Source organism: Microchirus variegatus (genome assembly GCF_963457635.1).
Source record: "Microchirus variegatus genome assembly, chromosome: 9".
Taxonomy (NCBI): Eukaryota; Metazoa; Chordata; class Actinopteri; order Pleuronectiformes; family Soleidae; genus Microchirus; species Microchirus variegatus.
Genome location: NC_139810.1, coordinates 1,824,931 through 1,849,416, shown reverse-complemented (window position 1 = coordinate 1,849,416; position 24,486 = coordinate 1,824,931). Strand labels below are relative to the sequence as shown.

General features: G+C 38.4%; 2 protein-coding genes across 3 annotated transcripts; both read left to right on the top strand.

Annotated features, from left to right (window-relative positions):
- Window positions 1-1,173: 1,173 nt before the first annotated feature.
- On the top strand, window positions 1,174-9,954 carry LOC310932301 (glutathione synthetase-like). 2 transcript variants are annotated; one of them, XM_083895595.1, is made up of 13 exons: window positions 1,174-1,269; window positions 3,025-3,169; window positions 4,438-4,583; window positions 4,686-4,761; window positions 4,894-5,033; window positions 6,078-6,194; window positions 6,302-6,382; window positions 6,507-6,584; window positions 6,699-6,768; window positions 7,074-7,268; window positions 7,971-8,052; window positions 8,145-8,334; window positions 9,318-9,954. In XM_083895595.1, exons 2-13 carry the CDS (start codon window positions 3,038-3,040, stop codon window positions 9,439-9,441), a joined length of 1,431 nt encoding a protein of 476 aa, XP_083751721.1. In that variant the 5' UTR covers window positions 1,174-1,269; window positions 3,025-3,037; the 3' UTR covers window positions 9,442-9,954. The 2 variants fall into 2 exon arrangements, with proteins under 2 accessions (XP_083751721.1, XP_083751722.1); XM_083895596.1 differs by having other exon boundaries at window positions 1,179-1,269; window positions 3,028-3,169.
- Window positions 9,955-15,163: 5,209 nt separating this feature from the next.
- LOC310931738 (glutathione synthetase-like) lies at window positions 15,164-23,828 on the top strand (the record flags this gene model as incomplete). Its single annotated transcript, XM_083894969.1, has 12 exons — window positions 15,164-15,265; window positions 16,616-16,761; window positions 16,926-17,001; window positions 17,138-17,277; window positions 17,378-17,494; window positions 18,913-18,993; window positions 19,073-19,150; window positions 20,492-20,561; window positions 20,659-20,853; window positions 21,372-21,453; window positions 21,973-22,162; window positions 23,705-23,828. The coding sequence occupies 12 exons, from the start codon at window positions 15,164-15,166 to the stop codon at window positions 23,826-23,828; spliced, it is 1,401 nt and encodes a 466-aa protein (XP_083751095.1).
- Between the last annotated feature and the right edge of the window lie 658 nt (window positions 23,829-24,486).

Sequence of the window (24,486 nt, the reverse complement as noted above, 5' to 3'; positions counted from 1 at the left end):
TTAAAATCATTAACTTCAAATAAAAACTGTGGTTAAAATAAATAAATAAATAAATAAATGTCTTATCGCTAACTGTTATTGTGATTCATCAAAACTAAATTACAAATATCGCTAACCGTTATTGTGACTCGTCAAAGCCGAATTACAGATATCGCTAACTGTTATCGAGACTAGTCAAAAACTGAATTACAGCTATCGCTAACCGTTATCGAGACTAGTCAAAAACTGAATTACAGATATCGCTAACCGTTATCGAGACTAGTCAAAACTGAATTACAGCTATCGCTAACTGTTATCAAGACTAGTCAAAACTGAATTACAGCTATCGCTAACCGTTATCGAGACTAGTCAAAAACTGAATTACAGATATCGCTAACTGTCATTTTTATTCATCAAAACTGAATTACAGATATCGCTAACCGTTATCGAGACTAGTCAAAACTGAGTTACAGATATCGCTAATTGTTATCGAGACTAGTCAAAACTGAGTTACAGATATCGCTAACTGTTATCGAGACTAGTCAAAACTGAGTTACAGATATCGCTAACTGTTATCGAGACTAGTCAAAACTGAGTAACAGATATCGCTAACTGTTATCGAGACTAGTCAAAACTGAGTTACAGATATCGCTAACCGTTATCGAGACTAGTCAAAAACTGAATTACAGCTATCGCTAACTGTCATTGTTAGTTGTGAAAACTGAATAACAAATATCGCTAACTGTTATCGAGATTAGTCAAAACTGAATTACAGATATCGCTAACAGTTATCGAGATTAGTCAAAACTGAATTACAGATATCGCTAACTGTTTTTGAGACTAGTCAAAACTACAGTTATTATTACTGCTATTAATTCTCACTTAAATCTAATTTTTTTTTTTAGAATTTTGGAAAAAAATCTGGATTCTGAATTTAACTCAGAATTCAGGCTGTTTTTATTTTTTTCCTTTTTAATTTTGTGTTTCCAATTATTATATTTTTTCACTAAGATACGGATTCTTTATGCTTTATTTTGAAAAAGCATGGGTACCGTAATTGCGGCAATACTGGCGCACGCCACATTCAGGAGCAGCTGCTTTAAGCACGGAAGTACGCCGCCTCGAACGCAGACTTCTCCGGCTTCTCTGTCAGTGCAGGTGTCGCTCCCTCCCGCTCCGCCACTACTACGTCCCCGCTGCGGAAAAACACGTCATTTATTCGGCCTAAATCACACGGACGTTGTGTGTTTGTGAAGCCTTGGCGACGGACACGGAACGGTGACGTAGAAGGTAGGATGCTAACTGTGCTAGCTGTAAACACAAGTATGAAATAATACCGGTTTGTCCCTCAGTTATTAAAACAGTGTCATTATCTCTGTGTGTTATAATCACTAACCTTAGATAAACTTTCATTCCATAATAAAATAAACAAATACAAATACTATAGCTGTTATTAATTAGTTACACCATCCTTAAATGCTGTCGATCACTTTATTAACTAATATGTGTTGTTTGCTAGCATGACACATCAGTAAATAGAGACCGATAGACCGATATTTGCACGTTAATTTAAAGTTTACTGTACTTTTTTTGTTATTTATATTTTTTACAGTATTGTATAAAGGTCATCTAAAGGGAAACTTGAGTAAAAGTATGATTATGTCTGTGGTAGAAGTTGAATAATAATACAAATATATAGGCTACAAATAATATTGCTGTAGTAAAAGTCTTATTAAGTATATGACATTTACTGTACCCAAGTATTTAAAAGGGATTTTCTGATATAAAATCAACTGAAGTTTTTGGAAGTAAAAGTGAAAGTATTAAAAAAGGTGCGAGTATTGAGCCATGGTTGAACTAAGACACTTCACCCACATCAGGACCAGGAAATACAGACCATAATACCAACTCTTCTTCTTGTAGTTAGAGGAAATGTAGGCGTAAAAGTTGCTAGAAATATGTACAATTTTGTACTTGCATTAAATATTGCGTTACATCACTTTTGAGACACCAAGAATGGATTTTATTTTAGCGTATCATATTTTAACTCGTGTTACAAATAAACATTTAACTTTTCGTGGATAAGTTTAAAAAAAACAGTTGACGTATCTGTCCACTAGATGGTGCCAAGTGCGCTCTCACTGGAGCTGTTGCGCGAGTATATCGCAATATATGGTTTTGCTAATATTCAGTAATTTGCAATATTGTGACGTAATTATCGTGATAATATCGGATTGTGACTTAAATATCGTGATAATATCGGATTGTGACTTAAATATATCGTATTGTGACTTAAATATTGTGATTATGTTTTATTGTGATATTGTATTGTGACTTCAATATCGTGGCATCGTATATCGACTTAAATATCGTGACATTGTATAGCGACTTAAATATCGTGACAACATCGTATAGTGACTTAAATATCGTGATAACATTGTATTGTGACGTAAATTGCGTGATAACATTGTATTGCGATGTAAATAGCGTGATAACGTTGTATTGTGACTTAAATATCGTGATATCATAATTATTGTGACTTAAATATCGTGATAATATCGTATTGTGACTTAAATATCGTATTGTGACTTAAATATTGTGATATCATATTGTGACAATATCGTATTGTGACTTAAATATCGTGATATCGTATTGTGACTTAAATATCGTGATATCGTATTGTGACTTAAATATCGTGATATCGTATTGTGACTTAAATATCATGATAATATTGTGTTGTGACTTAAATATCGTGATGTCATATCGTGATAACATCACATTGTGACTTAAATATCGTGATAACATCGCATTGTGACTTAAATATCGTAATAACATCGAACATTGCATTGTGACTTAAATATCGTGATAACGTCATATCGTGATAACATCACATTGTGACTTAAATATCGTGATAACATCACATTGTGACCTAAATATCGTGATAACATTGTACCGCGGCGTCATGTAGAAGCTGATTTAAAGGGACAGACCGGAGTTTCCGTGCACGTCTGAATTCAGCCTCTGACGCCGATCTGCGTTTGTCAGTAGGTGAACCAAAATGGCCGCCGGGATACCAGTGGAGGTGATGATGAACTCTGCCCTCGTCAGCAACTTGGCAGAAGTGGCCAAAGACGCGGCGCTGCAGCACGGAGTCCTGATGAGGACCAAAGAGACGCCCAACTCCTCAGAGGTTAGGCGTGGGCGGGGCCTGTGGTGGGCGGGGCCTGTGGTGGGAAGCTTGTTGCTACGATATTTTACTCATATCTGCACAAAAATAGCTTTCTGAGGATGAAAGACCTCCACCTCCAGCTGACATTTGCACATATCATCATGTCTGCGAAAATGGCACATTTTCAATTATTTAAACAGTAAATACAAACGTTTTTAAATCATTTTAGCTAACTTCAAACATTTGCATTTACTTAAATTCTTCATATTATTTTTCTTCTTCTTCTTTCTTTTTTTTTTAAATTTAGCACTATTCTGAAGAAAAAAAAAATCTGAATTCTAACAATGCCGGGTTTTATTTATTTATTTTATTTTTATTAAGTTTTATTTACATGTGGGATTAAAGTCAGAATTCTGGGATTAAATACTGAAATTAAAGTCAGAATTAATTTATTAAACACTGAGATTAAATTCATAATTCTGGGATTATTTTCTGAGATTAAAGTCATAATTTCATTTCATTTCATTTCTGAGATTTAAAGTCATAATTCTGAGATTAAAGTCATAATTCTGAGATTAAAGTCATAATTCTGGGATTAATTTCTGAGATTTAAGATTAAATTCTGAGATTAAAGTCAGAATTCTGAGATTAAAGTCAGAATTCTGTGATTAATAATGAGATCAAAGTCACAATTCTGGGATGAATTTCTGAGATTAAAGTCAGAATTCTGGGGTTCATTTCTGAGATTAAAGTCATAATTTCTTTTCATTTCATTTCTGAGATTTAAAGTCAGAATTCTGAGATTAAAGTCATAATTCTGGGATTTCATTTCTGAGATTTAAAGTCATAATTCTGGGATTAAATACTGAGATTAAAGTCAGAATTATGTTATTAAATACTGAGATTAAAAATCATAATTCTGGGATTAATTTCTGAGATTTAAAATCAGAATTCTGGGATTTCTTTTCTGAGATTTAAAGTCAGAATTCTGGGATTAAATACTGAGATCAAAGTCAGAATTCTGGGATTAATTTCTGAGATTTAAATCAGAATTCTGAGATTAAATTCTGAGATTAAATTCTCAGATTAAAGTCAGAATTCTGGAATTTCTGAGATGTTCTTTAAAGCCAAACCTTTTCCTATCTTTACGTTTCACCTCAGGGTAAAGGGGAAACTTTGAAGCTTGACAGAAATATTGATGTGATTTATATTGCGATATATTCTCGATATTAAGATAGTAGATTGTGATACCAGCCACAAAAATGACAGTATATTTTTGCGTTCCTCAGCTGGTGACCTACACGCCGTTCACGCTCTTTCCCACGCCCGTGCCCAAAGCTGCGTTCCACCAGGCTCTGGCTGTTCAGACTCACTTCAACGCCCTGGTGGACAAACTCAGTCAGGACGCGGACTTTCTCCAACAAGCTCTGGCGAGGTAGCTGTTTTACGCTAACGTTAACGCCGACAAAAACCCCGCCTGCTCTACCTCAACTTGATCTACCTAGCTTAACGAAATAACTTGCGTTGTTTTCGACAGCACCATCGCGGTGGATACCTTCACTGCTCGGCTGTTCGAGATCCACCAGCAGATCCTGAAAGAAGGTCGCGCTCAGGTAAAGAGTTAAAGTTCAAACTGATTTATGGGTTCATAGGTCAGGTTTCACAGTCCTGACCTGGACTCTCCAGAATGAATGAATGAATGAATGATTGATGATGATGTGGTCTTTCTGTTGTTTTGCTCCCAGTCTATTGTCCTGGGTCTGAATCGCTCCGACTACATGTTGGATCACAGAGAGGACGGAACGTCAGCGCTGAAGCAGATAGAGATCAACACCATCGCTGCTAGTTTCGGAGGTTTGACCTCACGGACGCCAGAGCTGCACAGGTACAGGTTTTTAGGGTTTTTAATCCGAGGAGAAGAAGAATTCTCTGTTACTCACAAGACGGAAGCAGTTCATCATTTATTTATTGAGTTAAACAAACTCTGTGTCTTGGTTTATGGACCAAAAACGACTGCTTGATTATGAAAGTTATCATTAGTTGTTGCCCCAGGTTTGATTAGAGTATCATTTAAAGACAAATGACACTCATTCAATCAGATTTTTATTTTTTATTTTTAAATTTAGCACTATTCTGAGAGATAAAATCGGAATTCTAACAATGCCAAAACAAAGTTTTATTTACATGTGGGATTAAAGTCATAATTCTGGCATTAGATACTGAGATTAAAGTCAGAATTCCGTTATTAAATACTGAAATTAAAGTCATAATTCTGGGATTCATGTCTGAGATTTAAAGTCAGAATTCTGAGATTAAATTCTGAGATTAAAGTCAGAATTCTGTTATTAAATACTGAGATTAAAGTCAGGATTCTGGGATTTCATTTCTGAGATTTAAAGTCATAATTCTGGGATTTCATTTCTGAGATTTAAAGTCAGAATTCTGGGATTTCATTACTGAGATTTAAAGTCAGAATTCTGAGATTAAATTCTGAGATCAAAGTCAGAATTCTGTTATTAAATACTGAGATCATAGTCATAATTCTGGGATTAATTTATGAGATTTAAAGTCAGAATTCTGGGATTTCATTTATGAGATTTAAAGTCAGAATTCTGGGATTAATTTCTGAGATTTAAATTCAGAATTCTGGGATAATATTCTGAGATTTAAAGTCAGAATTCTGAGATTAAAGTCAGCAATCTGGGATTAATTTCTGAGATTTAAAGTCATAATTCTGGGATTAAATTCTGAGATTAAAGTCAGGCTTTAATCTCATGCTGTTTTAGTTGTCTTTGTTAAAAAAAATTTTATATATATATTTTTCCGTAAAAAGTGAAAAAAAAAACTTTTTTTTAAAAAATCAAATTGCCTATAGGTGGTGCTATACCACTCAATGTTGCACATTCTTATCCTTTTTCATGATTGACAGACAAATCCTGAATGTGGCCGGCCGCCTGGAGGAGAGCCAGCGAGTCCTGGACAACAACCCTGCTGCTGGGATGGCAGGAGGTGTGGCCAAAGCCTGGGAGCTCTACGCATCACAGAGGTCAGAGTTAGGACATACATATATATATACATATACATATATATATATATATATATATGTATGCATTAGTAACTAAATGTCCATGTGTAATTGTGTTACTGTCACAGAGCAGTCGTCATGTTCTTGGTGGAAGACTCACAAAGGAACATCTTTGACCAGCGATGCATCGAGTATGAGCTGTGGAAGAGGTAAAGTTAATGTTTCTTCGTGCTTTTATTCTCTCGGTATGAGCTTTTACTTTGAAAGGCCTCTTCCTGAGAAACAAAGTGAAAACCGGAAAAGTTCAATTTCCTCTCTGTGTTTATATTTCAGGAACATTCCCACAACCAGGAAGACGTTTGACGATGTTTGTAAAACGGGATCTTTGGATCAGGACAAGAAGCTCTTTGTGTGAGTCTGTGTTTGTTTGTTCTGTTCGTCCACGTCCATTTTTTTATCCATTTATATCCCTTTTTATTGCAAAAGAAAACACTTTTTAATACATTTACGTGACTGTATTTTCAGTGATGGCCAGGAGGTGGCAGTGGTGTACTTCAGGAACGGCTACATGCCTCAGCAGTATCCTTGTGAAGAGGTATCTGCTCATTTCTTTTTAGTTTTACGCTGATTCTAACATTTTTAAGTCAAGTCTGGACATGACGCTCATACTCTTATATCATATATCCAATCCAACTTTATTTATAAAGCACTTTAAAAACAACAGTGTACATCAGAGATATATCAATAAAACATACAAACGTGTGACCTAATAGACCTAAGAACAAACAATAAAATTGTAAAACTCTCCACCCGTAGCTCAATCATCCTCCAAAATAAAAGCACAGCCAGTTTCCTGCTCTCCTGAGAAGCCATATTTTGTTATTCTTTGTTCCGTCTCAGTTCTGGGACGCTCGTCTTCTGATGGAGCGCTCGCTGGCCGTCAAGTGTCCGGACATCAGGACTCACCTGGTCGGCACCAAGAAGGTCCAGCAGGTCCTGGCTAAACCTGGAGTTCTGGAGAAGTTCTTCCCTGAGGAGCCTGAGGTGGTGGAGCAGATCCGAGCCACGTTCACTGGACTCTACACTTTGGACCTGGTGAGACCATTAATCTGAGATTAAACTCCAGTCACATATGAGTGTAGTCCTGAGAGATTTGACATCTTGTTCTTAATCTTGTCAGATTAGACCAAAGATAATTTTCCTGAATCAACTGGACAATAAAGAATTGAGAATTCTGGGATTACATTCTGAGATTAAAGTCACAATTGTGGGATTATGTTCTGAGATTAAATTCTGATATTAAAGTCAGAATTCTGAGAATAAATTCCGATATTAAAGTCAGCATTTTGGGATTACGTTCTGAGATTAGTCAGAATTCTGAGATTAAATTCTGAGATTAAAGTCAGAATTCTGAGAATAAAGTCAGAATTGTGGGATTCAATTCTGAGATTAAAATCAGAGTTCTGGGATTACAATCCGAGATTAAAGTCAGAATTGTGGGATTAAATTCTGAGATTAAAGGCAGAGTTTTGAGATTACAATCTGAGATTTAAGTCAGAATTCTGGGATTACGTTCTGAGATTAAAGTCAGAATTCAGAGATTAAATTCTGAGATTAAAGTCAGAATTGTGGGATTACATTCTGAGATTAAAGTCAGAATTGTGGGATTAAATTCTTAGATTAAAGTCAGATTTCTGGGATTACATTCTGAGATTAAAGTCAGAATTCTGGGATTATGTTCTGAGATTAAATTTTGAGATTAAAGTCAGAATTCTTTGTTGTTGTTGTTAAATTCAGGGTCCAGAGGGCGACAGAACTGTAGCCATGGCTTTAGCAGCACCGGAGCGCTTTGTCCTGAAGCCTCAGAGAGAAGGAGGAGGTACGATCACACTCACAGCTGCACCTTTAAACCACGCCTCTGTCTCTGATATTTATCTGTCTTTGTTGTTGTTGTTGTTGTCATTTCTCCAGGTAACAACATCTACGGCTCAGACATCTGTAAAGTCCTGCAGGGAATGACGGACGGCAGCGAGAGGACGGCGTATATTCTGATGGACAAGATCCAGTCGGTGCCGTCACAGAACTTCCTGCTCAGACGAGATTCTCCGCTCAAGATCACAAAGTGCCTGAGTGAACTGGGAGCGTTTGGAGTTTACCTCAGGTCTGTACAAAAAAATGTTTTCAAAACATTTTGGACGACACAGTATAGTATGTAGTTTTTGTCAAATTTTAGACCAAATATTTTTTTCCCAAAAATTTTGAACGACATAGTATAGTATGTTGTTTTTGTCGAATTTTGGACCAAAAATAATTTTCAAAAATTTTTGAACGACATAGTATAGCATATCGTTTTTGTCAAATTTTGGACAAAGAATTTTGGACACATTTTTTTCGATGAAATTGTATTGTATGTAGTTTTTTGTCAAATTTTGGATGACATAGTATAGTATGTCATTTTTGTCAAATTTTGGACCGAAAATTTTGTTCCCAAAAGTTTTGGATGACATATAGTATAGTATGTCGTTTTTGTCAAATTTTGGACAAAAAAATTTGGACAAAAAAATTTGGATGAAATGGTATAGTATGTAGTTTTTTGTCAAATTTTGGAAGACATAGTATAGTATGTCGTTTTTGTCAAATTTTGGACAAAATGTTGGACGACATAGTATAGTATGTTGTTTTTGTCAAATTTTGGACCAAAAATAATTTAAAAAAAATTTTGAACGACATAGTATAGTATGTCGCTTTTGTCAAATTTTGGACAAAATGTTGGACGACATAGTATAGTATGTCGTTTTTGTCAAATTTTGGACCAAAATTTTTTTTCCCCAAAAAGTTTTTTCCCAAATATTTTGGACGACATATAGTATAGTATGTCGTTTTTGTCTAATTTTGGAAAAACATTTTTGGATGAAATCGTATAGTATGTCGTTTTTGTCAAATTTTGTACCAACATTTTTTTGGACGACATAGTATAGTATGTCGTCTTTTGTCATATTTTGGACCAAAAAAATGTTTTAAAATTTTTTTGGACAACATAGTATAGTATGTCGTTTTTGTATTCACTGTGGTTTTAATCCAGTCATAAAACATGGAGAAGAACAGATCTTAGGCCTCAGTAAAATGCTGTTTTAACCCTGGCAGACGTGGTGAGGACATGGTGATGAACGAGTGCGTGGGTCATCTGCTCAGGACCAAGAGTTCAGAACACGCAGACGGAGGCGTGGCAGCAGGAGTGGCCGTGCTGGACAACCCTCTCCTCGTCTGAGGGAAAAACTCAACATTCCATCTCCTTCTGACCGGGCGTTTGAGCCTCGAAATGAAGACATTTTTATTACTGAGGTGAAATCACAGTGACAGAAGTGAAGCTGTGGCGCCATCTGCTGCTTCTTCTGCGCTACTGCACACAGATTTCCAAAAACCAAAATGAAAAAAAGTGTCCTTAACAAAAACAGCTGTGTTTTCTATTTTTAAACCATTTTTTTATACCTCAGAAAATCACGTTTTCTCGCCGCACCAAACCCCATTGACAAAATCAACGTTTTTCACATCACAGATCATCGCAGCACACAGGAGTCGTTGACCCACTTCTGCCTTCACTGCTAAGTTCGAGTGTGTTATTTTGAGAATTCGGCTTTTGAAATCCTATGTTACGACTTACGTCAGTGACACAAAGTGACCACCAGAGGCAGCAGTAGACCGGCAGCTCCTGTGTCCCCGTGAGCTTAAATCACTGGTTTTCTCTGTGGGGTTTGGTGTGGGAGATATTGATTGGGTCAGTGTTGGGACCATTCATTCTGAAGTTATTTTACACATCTAACGGACATCATGCAATCATGGGGTCAATACTGTGACTGTGTAAAATAACACATTTGTTTAAGTTCCTGAAAAGTGATGAATAAATAAATAAAATAAAAGAATGAAAAACATTGTTCAGCTTCTGTTGCTCTGAATTCATAGAAGAAGACGTTATGTCTTCTGTCTGCTTTTAGATTTTGAAGTAGATTTTGGAACTTTAAGTAGATTTTGAAACTTTAAGTAGATTTTTGGAACTTACAGTAGATTTAGAAATTTTAAGTAGATTTTAGAATTTCAAGTAGATTTTGGAACTTTAAGTAGATTTTGAAACTTTAAGTAGATTTTGGAACTTTAAGTAGACTTTGAAATTTTAAGTAGATTTTAGAATTTCAAGTAGATTTTGAAATTTTAAGTAGATTTTGGAACTTTAAGTAGATTTTGAAATTTTAAGTAGATTTAGAAATTTTAAGTGGATTTTAGAATTTTAAATATATTTTGGAACGTTAAATAGATTTTGGAACTTTAAGTAGATTTAGGAAATTTAAGTATATATTAGAACTTTAGGTAGATTTTATAATTTTAAGTAGTTTTTGAAACTTTAAGTAGATTTTGGAAAACTTAAGTAGATTTTGGAATTCAGCTCTGTGTGAGGGCTGATTGAGTTGTTTGGCATCTGGAGAAAGTGTAGTGTTTCAGTAACAGACTGTAAAAATGTCAATAAAAAGCAGCAGGGTGTTGAGGGCGTTTTATGTCTTCTTTATGGCAGTAGAAGAAGAATATGTTCCACAGTTGGAGAATTGTTATGAAACAGCTTGAAATGACTCGGCACAAATGTGGTTGTTAACATCGTGATTTGTTCCATTAATGAGGTTTAAATTAGAAGCTCGACTTGACTGAACCTCCTCCTCCTGGTGACGTGTTATCAGCTGTTTCGTGTTCTGACAGAACAGATAAAACACCGTCTAACATCAGTGACACTTGTGAGGAATGTGGAAGACACTCGTGGAAACTGCTTCACAAGGTAAAGGAAAACTTAATATTCTCTGAAAAACTAACCGAAAAAGATGAGTTCAGTCAGAAAACATCGTTTGGTTTGTTAAATGTTGAGATTAACGTTAATGTTTTCAGGGATTTTAAAGTCTTGTTTAACTTTAATCTACAGTTCTAAGTAGATTTTGGAATTTTAAGTAGATTTTGGAACTTTAAAAAGATTTTGGAATTTTAGTAGATTTTGGAATTTTAAGAAGATTTTGGAATTTTAAGTAGATTTTGGAACTTTAAATAGATTTTGGAACTTTAAGTAGATTTTGGAACTTTAAGTAGATTTTGGAACTTTAAGTAGATTTTTGAATTTGAAGTAGATGTTGGAATTTTAACTAGATTTTGGAATTTTATCTAGATTTTGAAACTTTCTGTAGATTTTGGAATTTTAAGTATATTTTGAAACTTTAAGTATATTTTGAAACTTTAAGTAGATTTTCAAATTTGAAGTAGATTTTCAAATTTGAAGTAGATGCTGGAATTATGAGTAGATTTTGGAACATTAAGTACATTTTCAAATTATAAGTAGATGTTGGAATTTTTAATAGATTTTGGAATTCTAACTAGATTTTGGAATTTTATCTAGATTTTGAAACTTTCAGTAGATTTTGGAATTTTAAGTAGATTTTGGAATTCAGCTCTGTTGTTTGGCATCTGGAGAAAGTGTAGTGTTTCAGTAACAGACTGTAAAAATGTCAATAAAAAGCAGCAGCAGGGTGTTGAGGGCGTTTTATGTCTTCTTTATGGCAGTAGAAGAAGAATATGTTCCACAGTTGGAGAATTGTTATGAAACAGCTTGAAATGACTCGGCACAAATGTGGTTGTTCCATTAGTGAGGTTTAAATTTGAAGCTCGACCTGACTGAACCTCCTCCTCCTGGTGACGTGTTATCAGCTGTTTCGTGTTCTGACAGAACAGATAAGACACGACGTCTTCACCAACATCAGTGACACTTGTGAGGAATGTGGAAGACACTCGTGGAAACTGCGTCACAAGGTAAAGGAAAACTTAATATTCTCTGAAAAACTAACCGAAAAAGATGAGTTCAGTCAGAAAACATCGTTTGGTTTGTTAAATGTTGAGATTAACGTGAATGTTTTCAGGGATTTTTAAGTTTTGGAACGTGACATAGATATTTTGGAACTTTCAGTAGATTTCGGAACGTTAAGTAGATTTCGGAATTATAAACAGGAAGTCTTTTTAACTTGAATCTACAGATAAAGGACATTGTTGGCTTTGATTCACGACGATCACTGATGGAAACAAATCAAAACAGAGTTGAGTTGAGTTGTGTCAACCTGTTTAATGTTGTTAATGTTGGGGAACCTGTTTGACGGCATATTAGCGGAGCTCTTTCTCTACGTTTGTGTTGTGGATTCATCGTCTGTACGTTAATTAACAACAAACGTCAACCTCGGTAAAGCATTCACAAAAGCAAGCAATCGCACAAAGGCCACACAGTAACAAGGTCGCCCGTTAGACCACGTGGAGTTAGCATGTGGGTTCTCTTTTGGTACAAAAATTCGGGGATTAGGTTAATTAGGACACTCTAAACTGACCCTAGGTGTGGTTGTTTGTCTCTTGTCTCAACTCGTCTGGTGGATGGATCGATGTTGGAGACAGGCTAACAGGCTAACAGGCTAACTGGAGTGCTTTTTTAAACGTATCCCCACAGATCCAGAGAGCTGGTCGAGGCTAAATCGCTCCACAGTGAGCAGAAGTGAGAAGACGGATTTCGTGGTTAAATTTCGAGTAAATCATGAACTCAGACCAGATTCACCAGGAACTAGTCTGCACGGCAAATATTTAAATACCGCTGCCCCGTTGCTAGTGCTAACTTTATGCTAACGCAACACTCAACCTTCTGGCTAACGTTAGCCGGTGGAGTCCAAAGTTGAATGTTAGCCGCAGAGCCAGATTGCGTACATTGTAAACTCTCAGCGAGCTAAGATGAAGGGAAGTTAGCGAGGAAGCCGGAGACGTCGAGTTGTTGCAGGACAGGTTGACGCTCCTCAGGATGCGATTTTGAGCTAATTGTGTGAGTTGTGATAAAAACACGGACATTAAGATAAAAATATGGAAGTTGAGATTAAAACATGGTCATAAAGGAGAAAACAAAGTAGTGAAGGGAAAAACTGGCATTTTTTGTCAAAAACGGATGTTGCGATAAAAACATGGAAGTTAAGATAAAGGCAAGGACATTAAAATAAAACTATGGAAGTTAAGATAAAACATGAAAGTTAAGATAAAAACATGGAAGTTAAGATTAAAACATGCAAGGCAAGTTAAAGCATGGACGTTAAGATAAAAATATGGAAGTTAAGGTAAAAGCACGGACGTTAAGTTAAAAATATGGAAGTTAAGGGAAAAACTGACAAATTTGGCAAAAACGGATGTTGAGGGAAAAACATGGAAGTTAAGATAAAAACATGGAAGTTAAGATAAAGGCAAGGACATTAAAATAAAACTATGGAAGTTAAGATAAAACATGAAAGTTAAGATTAAAACATGAACGTTGAGATAAAACACGGACGTTAAGATAAAAACATGGAAGTTAAGATTAAAACATGGAAGGCAAGGTAAAAGCACGGGCGTTAAGATAAAAATATGGAAGTTAAGGGAAAAACTGACATTTTTGGCAAAAACGGATGTTGAGGTAAAAACATGTAAGTTAAGATAAAACATGAAAGTTAAGATTAAAACATGAACGTTAAGATAAAACACGGACGTTAAGATAAAAAACATGGAAGTTAAGATTAAAACATGGAAGGCAAGGTAAAAGCACGGGCGTTAAGATAAAAAAAATGTAAGTTAAGGGAAAAACTGACATTTTTGGCAAAGACGGATGTTGAGGGAAAAACATGGAAGTTAAGATTAAAACATGGAAGTTAAGATTAAAACATGGAAGGCAAGGTAAAAGCACGGACGTTAAGATAAAAATATGGAAGTTAAGGTAAAAGCACGGACGTTAAGATAAAAATATGGAAGTTAAGGGAAAAACTGACATTTTTGGCAAAAACGGATGTTGAGGGAAAAACATGGAAGTTAAGATAAAGGCAAGGACATTAAAATAAAACTATGTAAGTTAAGATAAAACATGAAAGTTAAGATTAAAACATGAACGTTAAGATAAAACACGGACGTTAAGATAAAAACATGGAAGTTAAGATTAAAACATGGAAGGCAAGGTAAAAGCACGGGCGTTAAGATAAAAAAATGTAAGTTAAGGGAAAAACTGACATTTTTGGCAAAGACGGATGTTGAGGGGAAAACATGGAAGTTAAGATAAAAAAATGGAAGTTAAGATAAAAAACATGGAAGTTAAGATAAAAACATGGAAGTTAAGTTAAAAAAAACATGGAAGTTAAGATAAAAACATGGAAGTTAAGATAAAAACATGGAAGTGAAGATTAAAAAACACATGGAAGTTAAGATAAAAAAACATGGAAGTTAAGATAAAAACATGGAAGTTAAGATAAAAACATGGAAGTTTAGATTAAAACATGGAAGTTTAGATAAAAAAAAAATAGGAAGTTTAGGTAAAAGCACGGACGTTAAGATAAATAAAAAGTCCTAAACTGTATCACAGTGAGCGCAGAAGAAGAAGAAGAAGAGAACACTCTGTACTATATATTGTATCACATCATGTTGTGTGTGTGTGTGTGTGTGTGTGTGTGTGTGTGTGTGTGTTTGAGATGCACAGAAAGGGGAAGGGTGGGAACGCCAGGAACGCCGGGGAAACCGTGAGAAAAACAGGAGGAGCGAGGAATGTTCTTAACGTCCATCGAAACAAGCCCAAACTCGCTTATAATAAGCAGACTTGTCGACCCTGGTAATCATCAACTATATATATATATATACACACATATATACAGATATGTGTATATTTATGTGTATATATACATTCCATCCAATTTCAAACATTTTCAGCCCCTTTTGCTCAGGTGTTTCTACAGTTGGTTTTAACATGGTCTAAATGCTGTTTTCTCAGGGTTGAACACAGTCAAAGACACTCAAACACGCCCTGGGTGTCGACCACAGCAGGAGGGCGTGACATGTATATATATATATATCTGTAAATATATATAAATGTATACGGTTGATATAGTTCACTGTGCGTCAGCAGGTGAATCCGAGCGCACAAACGGACGATGAACTCGCTCACGGTTGAAGATTTGGCGGTCGAGGCCAAACTGGAAGCTCTTCAGCAGGGACTGATGATCAGGACTGAGGAGACGCCAGAGTCGTCAGAGGTGAGGACGTCTTTAGACGTCAGCTCTGTAACGTTGTGACCCAGAAGAAGAGCTGCGGAGAACGTGGAACGGAGAACGTGGAACGCGTTAAACGTTAAAAAACTCTTCATAAAACAAAGGATTTATCGAATAAAAACTGCCGTAGGATATTGTACTGTTGAATATAGTAACGCCTCATATGTTATACTGCGTTATACAGGGTTATACTGGTTATATTATGTACTATTGCGTTATACTGTGTTATACTGTGTTATACTGTATTATACAGTGTTATACTGCGTTACACTGTGTTATACTGTATTTTACAGTGTTATACTGTGTTATACTGTGTTATACTGTGTTATACACTGTTATACTGTGTTGTACTGTGTTATACTGTGTTATACACTGTTATACTGTGTTATACTGTGTTATACAGTATTATACTGTCAAGCAGTATTATACAGTGTTATACTGTGTTATACTGTGTTATACAGTATTATACTGCGTTATACATTATTATACAGTGTTATACTGTGTTATACTGTATTATACTGTGTTATACAGTATTATACTGCGTTATACTGTAATATACTGTGTTATACAGTATTATACAGTGTTATACTGTGTTATCCAGTATTATACTGCGTTATACTGTCATACAGTATTATACAGTGTTATACTGTATTATACTGCGTTATACTGTAATATACTGTGTTATACAGTATTACAGTGTTATACTGTGTTATACAGTATTATACTGCGTTATACAGTGTTATACTGTCATACAGTATTATACAGTGTTATACTGTGTTATACTGTATTATACTGTGTTATACAGTGTTATACTGTGTTATACAGTATTATACAGTGTTATACTGTGTTATACAGTATTATACTGTGTTATAAAGTGTTATACTGTCAAGCAGTATTATACAGTGTTATACTGTATTATACTGTGTTATACAATGTTATACAGTGTTATACTGTGTTATACAGTATTATACAGTATTATACACTGTTATACTGTGTTATACAGTATACTGTCATACTGTGTTAAACAGTGTTATATTGTGTTGTACTGTGTTATACAGTGTGTTGTACTGTTATACCGTATTATACTGTTGTACAGTGTCATACTGTGTTATACTGTGTTAAACTGCGTTATACAGTGTCATACTGTGTTAGGGGAAAAACAAGGAACTTGAGGGGAAAACATGGACAGTAAGGGAAAAAATGTGGGAAAAACATTTAGGAATAAGGTTGACGTTAAGTCAAAAACATAGACATTAAGGTTTAAGATTAAGTCCAGATTAAGTTGAAATGTTTGGGACAGAATCAGGCTCAGATTTCTTCTCTTCCTCTTTTCAGTTGGTGACCTACGCTCCGTTCACGCTCTTTCCCACAGCGATGCCTAAAGCTGTGTACGATCAGGCTCTGGCTCTGCAGACTCACTACAACACCCTGGTGGACAAAGTCAGTCAGGACACGGAGTTTCTGCATGAGGCTCTTGCAAGGTAGGGTTAGGGTTAGGGTTAGGGTGGTGGTCTGGGGTCCAGACTCAACGGTCTGTTCCAGATCATTTGGTCGCTCCATCCTCCTTTTTAAACTTCTGTGAATGTACGTTTTTCTCGTCTCCTTCTTCTTTAAATAAATCAGACGTTGTTTGTTTGTCCGACAGCACGATTGCAGTCGATGATTTCACGGCGAGGTTGTTCAGGATCCACCGACACGTCGTGAAAGAAGGAACCTCTCAGGTACAGAGCTCTTTGGCTTTTACTTTTGCAAAACAACTCTAGAAAAGCCGTTAAGATCGAGGTTTGTGGAGGTACGAAAAGCGGGAGATAGCGAAGAAATGAACGTTCCCTGTGGGATCTGGGTTCTTCCTCTCAGCCCGTCGCGCTGGGCCTCCTCCGCTCGGACTACATGTTGGACCAGAGGGAAGACGGGACGTCGTCTCTGAAGCAGGTGGAGATCAACACCATCGCCGCAGGCTGTGGAGGTTTATCGTCTCGTATGCCACAGATCCACAGGTCAGTTCTGTCCGGTCCGGTCCAGTCCGGTCCGGTCCGTCGTTGAGTTAAAGATCTCCAAAATGTGTCCGTCATCGTCCCTTTCGTTTCACTTTCGCAGAGAAGTCCTGAAGTTCGCCGGCCGACCGGAGGACGGTCGATGCATCCCGGACAGCGCGGCTGCTGCTGGTCTGGCTGCAGGTTTGGCCAAAGCCTGGGAACTCTACGGATCGGAGAGGTGAACGCAAAGGCCGATGAGTTTAAAGGGATAGTTCGGAATTTTGGACATAAGACCCTATTTTCCAACTCAGCCGGTGTGATGGAGACGTCTGGAGACGTTTTCGAGGAAATTTCATTCAGTTCTTCTAGTTTGCCGAGTTCGCTGATGCTATGGCTAGCGCAAGTCAATGATACAAGTTAGCATGGCGTTAGAAACACTCATACTGACTCCACAGTGCACCCGAGGCAAATCGATTTTAACGGCAGACTATCGATGTACATATCTGTGTTGATAGAATAATATTTGAAACAAAACTAACCTTTGCATCGCATGAATTTTTGAGGGACTACTTTCTCAGCACTATACTTCCGCTGCTGCTGAGACATAAATCCTTCAAATTGCAAGGTTGGTTTTATTTCAAACATTCTATCAACACAGATATGTACATCGATAGTCTGCCGTTACAATTGATTTGCCTCGGGTGCACTGTGGAGTCGGTGTGAGTGTTTCTAATGCCATGCTAACTTGTATAATCGACTTGCGCTAGCCATAGCATCAGCGAACTCGGCAACTAGAAGAACTGAATGAAATTTCTTGAAAACGTCTCCAGACGTCTCCATCGCACCGGCTGAGTTGGAAAACACGTCTTATGTCCGAAATTCCGAACTATCCCTTTAAATAGCTGTGGTCAACCATCAAAGGTCTATAAGAGCGTAGTTTGGCGACAGCGGCGCAGAAAGTGTTGAAAATGCACTTTCTTTTGTTCGCAATCATCGCAATTTTCTTTGCTCCGACTGTTTTTGCGGTAACTTGTGCTCCCTCGTTGTTCGTTTTGTTGTCTGGAACGCCAAATAAATAACTCTAAAACCCCAATTACTAACTATTTACCCAGTAAATATATGGTAACAAAAATGTGTAAGAACAATGGCCAAAATACTGGGTAATTACCCGGTGAATTATAAAGCGTTATTATATTAACGCTTAAAAAACAGTCTTCACAACAAGCTAGTAAGGCAGAGATGATAGCTAGAAGTTAGCGAGTTAGCCTTTTAGCCAGGAGAATGACACACAGTGTCAACAGCTGCTGTTGCTAGCTTCTCCAGACTTTTAGTCCCTAGCTTGAATTTCAGCAGCTACTGGGTTAGGCAGAATTTTAGCATAATCTGTGCATCGCTACATGGCGCTATAGGTTACCCAGCTAACAATGTCTGATTTCCAGAATGTTCCAGGAACGTTAGCTTTCGTTTTTTTTTTTCCTTTGGCGGCCCTCAGTCCAATGTTGGGTTCCTAAATTGGCCCCTCATGTATCAAAACTTTGAGAACCCCTGCTTTAAATGAACAAAAGTAAAAATGTATTAAATCAAATAACAAGAATCAATTAAACAATTTGATTCGTCAACATTAAGTATCCAAGGTTGATTGGTGTGTCGTTACAGAGCGGTCGTCATGTTCTTGGTCGACGAGAAACCGAGGAACATCTTCGACCAGAAGTTCATAGAGTACGAACTGTGGAAAAGGTAAAAGACGACAAGATTCAGCAGATTTCTCGTGATCATTTTAGTCGTTTTCAAATCTCTTATTCTCGCTCTGTTTCAGAAACATTCCCACAACGAGGAAACTGTTTGGCGACGTTTGTGAAACAGGATCACTGGATCGGGACAAGAGGCTTCATGTGTACGTTTGTTTATTTAAAGGTCCCCTATTGTGCAAAATCAACTTTTTAATCTTTTAGTACTGATATTTGGGACTCAGGGGGCCATACCAGTCCCCAAAATGTGAAAAAACAAGACTCAGTCATGTTTTAGTGGTTCCACTTTGTGTAAGTATAGGCGATAAAACACGCGTACTTCACAGAGTACTTCACAGAGTACTTCACAGAGTACTTCACAGAGTACTTCACAGAGTACTTCACAGCTCCACCGTAGCTCCCCCTTGTCCCTGTGAAATACGAGACTGCAGGCGAGGGAGGAAGAGTGGCTGCACAGCGGAGCAAAGTGTTTTACACAAACTTCCAGCCTCAGAAGGATTTTTGTGTCCAGTGGATATATTTTATTTATGAAAAAAATGTTCACAAGCTTCACAAGCCCTTTGTTGTTGATCGTGTGTGTAAATTCCTATGCTGGAGGGACACCTTGAACGCACCAGTTACGAGCCTGCGGTTAGCGAGTGACGTGTGTGGATCGTTGATATGAGGAGCACGCGTTTGAAAGCACTGCAGAAAGATGTAGATGTTGTCCTACATTTCTTCACATCCAAAGGCTGCCTTTCTGTCGTGTTTCCACGTTCTCTCCTCGTGTTGTTGATCCACACGCGTCACTTTCAGCCGCAGTTACCCTGGTGCGTTCAGGGTCTTTTTCTAGCATGGGAATTCACATACACGCCGCGCGGCGCATTAATCGTTTTTCTTCGATTTTAATGTTTTTATGATCGCGAGAAGCCAAAAATCGTGGTCACTCTATGCATTACGGTGAAACGCAGTAACAACGGGGTAAACGGACATTACTATGGGGTATATGGAGCGGGGGTTGGGACGACGGTGCATGACAATAGGTGATAAGTGGCGACAGTATGGCTGTGGATAGTAAGTTAGATCGACACTCCCCTGGAAGCAGTGGGTGTGTGTTTACCTGGGTCTCATTCACATGTAAATGACCAGGCACAAAACCGAGCGTTGTGAAAAAGGCTGTTTTGGCAGAGTTATTGAACTGTTATTGTGCTTCATCCTTATGATATTTTGACTAAAGCATGACACAGACATGTTCATTAGGGCATCAGGACCTAGTTTAACTTGTGGTAACAGGGTATAATATGGGACCTTTAAGTTCCGTGTCCAATATTGTTATTATAAAACCTACTTTTCTAACGTCAGTACAACATAAATGCAGAGCAAATGTCGTGACTCATGGTCGTGTCGGAGTTTCCTAATTCAAGAAGATGGCAGAAATTCGACGTTATGTAACCTGGATGTTTTATTGTCTTTGGAGTTACGTCAACTTCCTGTTGCTCTATCTGCAGTGACGGCCAGGAGGTGGCAGTGGTTTACTACAGGAATGGCTACATGCCTGAGCAGTATGTTCCTGCAGAGGTATCAGTGACTTCCTTTGCTCCAAGTTTAAAAGTCAACACGGGAAAAATAAACTCCATAGATGAAGATGTTTTTGTTTGTTTGTTTTTCTGCAAAGTATTGGGACGCTCGTCTTCTGATGGAGCGCTCTCTGGCCGTCAAGTGTCCGGACATCAGCACTCACCTCGCCGGGACCAAGAAGGTCCAGCAGGTCCTCGCAGAACCCGGAGTTCTGGAGAGGTTCTTCCCCGAGGAGCCTGAGGTCGTGGAGCAGATCCGAGCCACGTTCACCGGACTCTACACTTTGGACCTGGTGAGACCGCGACGCATAATGTGACCGAAACACGTTAGTTCGACTAAAATCGAGCTAGTCGTAGTCGGACTAACATACCTGGATAATGCGATTCATAGTCCGATTACTCCTGCATGTACAGTACTGTTCAAAAGTTTGGGCTCATAAATACACTCTATACATTGTTGTACATAGGTGTATAGAGGCCCATTAACAGTGTTCTAATGGTACATTGTGTTTGCTAATGGCGTTCGAAGGCTATTGGATGATTAGAAAACCCTTGTGCAATGATGTTAGCACAGCTGAAAACTGTTTTATTTGGTATAAAAATCATTATTTCTAATCTCGTCAATGTCTTGACTATATTTTCTATTCATTTTGCAACTCTTTTGATGAATTAAAGTCTGACTTTTAATGGAAAACACAAACAAAAACTGTATAGGTGAGTCCAAACTTTTGAATGGTATCTGGAGTCTGACTTAGTCGGACTATGGCCTTAGCTGGATTGACGTACTGACTGTTTTTCTTCTTAAATTCAGGGTCCAGAGGGCGACAGAGCTGTAGCCATGGCTTTAGCAGCACCGGAGCGCTTTGTCCTGAAGCCTCAGCGAGAAGGAGGAGGTACGATCACCCGAGGAAGCCGTTTCAGGGAATTATCGCATGTTTAGCTAGCTCTAAAATAAGGGGTCGTACCTATGTTCCCCCGGGTCCTATGTTCCCCGTTTTTCCCAAAAAAGGTCCACTTTGTATGTGACAGGGGAACATAGGACCCTCTTTTTGAAAAAGGGTAGGGTTAGGATTAGGGTTAGAGAAAGGGTCCTATGTTCCCCGGTCACATACAAAGCGGGGAACATAGGACCCGGGGAACATAGATACGGTCCCTGAAATAACGCTAGCTCTAAAATAACGCTTAAATATCCCTGTCTTGATCTTATTGTCGGTAACCGGCTACAGGATGTGCAATTTGTATTCCGACCAAATTGCACATCTCTTACGACCTCCTGATAATCAGGACTCTGTGTTGGCGGCCAGTAGGGGGCGGTGCAGACGGCCCCCCAATAATCTCCCCGCAACAACGTTTGTTGCTATATTCAGAGGGATTTTTGCGTCATTGTGTTGTTGTTGTTGTCGTTTCTCCAGGTAACAACATCTACGGCTCAGACATCTGTAAAGTCCTGCGGGGAATGACGGACGGCAGCGAGAGGACGGCGTATATTCTGATGGACAAGATCCAGGCGGTGCCGTCACAGAACTTCCTGCTCAGACGAGATTCTCCGCTCAAGATCACAAACTGCGTCAGTGAACTGGGAGCGTTTGGAGTTTACGTCAGGTCTGTGTTCACTCAAGATGTTGATATTTGATCTATATCGTGATATGGGACAAGATTATGGTCTCAGATTTGGGATTATTTGTGTCACACTGCTGGCGTTTCAGATGTTTTGATTTAAACTCTTGGTTCTGTTTGTGTCACAAACGCACGTTTTTGAAGCACATTCTAAACGTTGTTCCCTCTTTGTCCGTAAAAACCACGTGAGCGGGAATAAAAGTCGCGCAAATAAATAAACGAGATCTAACCAGAAAACAGCGAGCGCTGAGCAAAACACAGACGATAATGTGGCGGCAGAGCGGTTTATATCTGCTGCTGAGTAATCAGAGGGAATGAGCTGCAGCCGAGGTGACGATCGTTCACTGAGGCAGGAACTGACTCAGGAGAGTGAATATTAAAAACTACAGCTCTGTTTTTGCTCCTGAATTCTTTGCTCAAAAGTACAAACACTGGAATCTCATATTTTAGCGACTCCTATCTCTTGGAAATGATTTATGAGCCAATTCAAAGTGATGTAAGGTGTAATTTACATTCTGCACTGATTTTGCAATTCTTTAAAAGTGGATGCTCTTTGTAGAAAGGTTGAGAAACACCTTAACGCCTTAAAGGGACTGATTTAAAACAGGATAAAATGATTGATTTGATTGTGAAACTCATTCTTTTTGCATTTAGAGACATCAAGTTTGATTTATACGGAACTAAATATACGTCCAAAGGACTCAAAACATGTCGACATTACGCAGCACATGTCAAGTCCCGTAGCTCCCCTTCGGCATGCTAGCTAAGACGCACCCCCTTTGACGGTATCGCGGATATCGTTTACTTCCTGCGTGATTTTCGTCCAAAAATAAACACAACTAGCAAAGCGGTTGCTGAAAATGAAAGTTTAAGTCTTTTGTGTTGTCAAAATTGCAAAGAGTAGTCCAATTTAAGCTGGATTTAAGCTCCAATTTGGCAGTGGCTAGCTAGCCAGCCAGCTTGAAAGGGGCGATAGCTGGTTAGCATGGTTCAATTTCAACCGTAAGAATTAAGGTTGGGTCTGTGAAGCATTGTCGTTTACATCAAGATAAAATAATCAGGTCAATTTAGATTCTGTGAAGTTAGACTTTTTTCAGAGACGTCTTTGACCAGCGGGAAATCGATGAAATCCACTTTCTCAGTTGCGCTCGGAACCACCAACCGTCCATGTAGTTGTTGTGGGTGTAGCGGACCGGACCGGACCACCTCCCAAAGTGGTTTTGACAGATCGGATAACAATCCGTCCTCAATGCGTCTCGGGTGTTTTTTACACCTGTACAAAGTGGAACCATCACTGATTAAGAACACATTAATCTTAAAGGGGTCATATTATACCATATTTCTCCAAGCTAACCTAGTTAACCCTGGTGTCCTAATGAACATGTCTGTGACTTGCTTTGGTCAAAATAGCATAAGGATGAAGCACCACAGCAGAGCTGTAGACTTCCTTCGACTCAGTCTTTGGTTGTAGAGCAAACAACTGAAATACCCGACTATACCGGTCTTTTCTCTTCCATCTCCTTACAGACGAGGCAAAGACGTGGTGATGAACGAGTGCGTTGGTCACCTGCTCAGGACCAAGAGTTCCGAGTGTTCAGAGGGAGGATTAATGTCCGGAGCAGCTGGACTGGACAACCCTCTCCTTGTCTGACAGAAGTCTGACTTGTTTAATCCAGAAGAGGTCCAGGTTTTGTACATCGGTCGTTGTTTGTGCCATAAAAGGTTGGGACATGGGTTACAGTGGGACAATCTGCAAGACTTGAAAGGAGTGATGCAACATTCCGAAAGAAAGAAAGAGTTCTTTAATCCTCACAAATGAAACGATCGGAAGGGGAAGAAGAAGCTTTTGCACCGAGAACTGAATCCAGGAGGAAGTCGCGTAATCATCTTTATAGAAACCAAACTCCTAACACACAAATACGGTCATATACACAACGTCTTTGCGCGATGGGCAACCTCAACTCACTGCACCTCGGACAGCGTACAGCACTGTGGGTTTTAAAAGCGTGTCTGATTCCTTACAACTGGACCAAGGATTCCATTTACAGATTCTGTTTCAGCAGAACTCAGAAGCTGGAAGCTCTCGCCAAACAGGTGGGCGATCTCCAAACCGAGCTCCAGAGGGAAAAAGACCTGAATTTGTCTCTGCAGCAGAGGATCCACAAGCTCTCGGCCACTCTGGAGTCAGAGTCCAAGGACAACCAGGCTCTGTGGGAGAAGGTGGACTACCTGGCCGTCAAACTCAGCCGACAGAGGAACTGGACGGACGTTCGCACCAAGCTCTTCAGGAAAGAGAGAGAGAAGCTCAG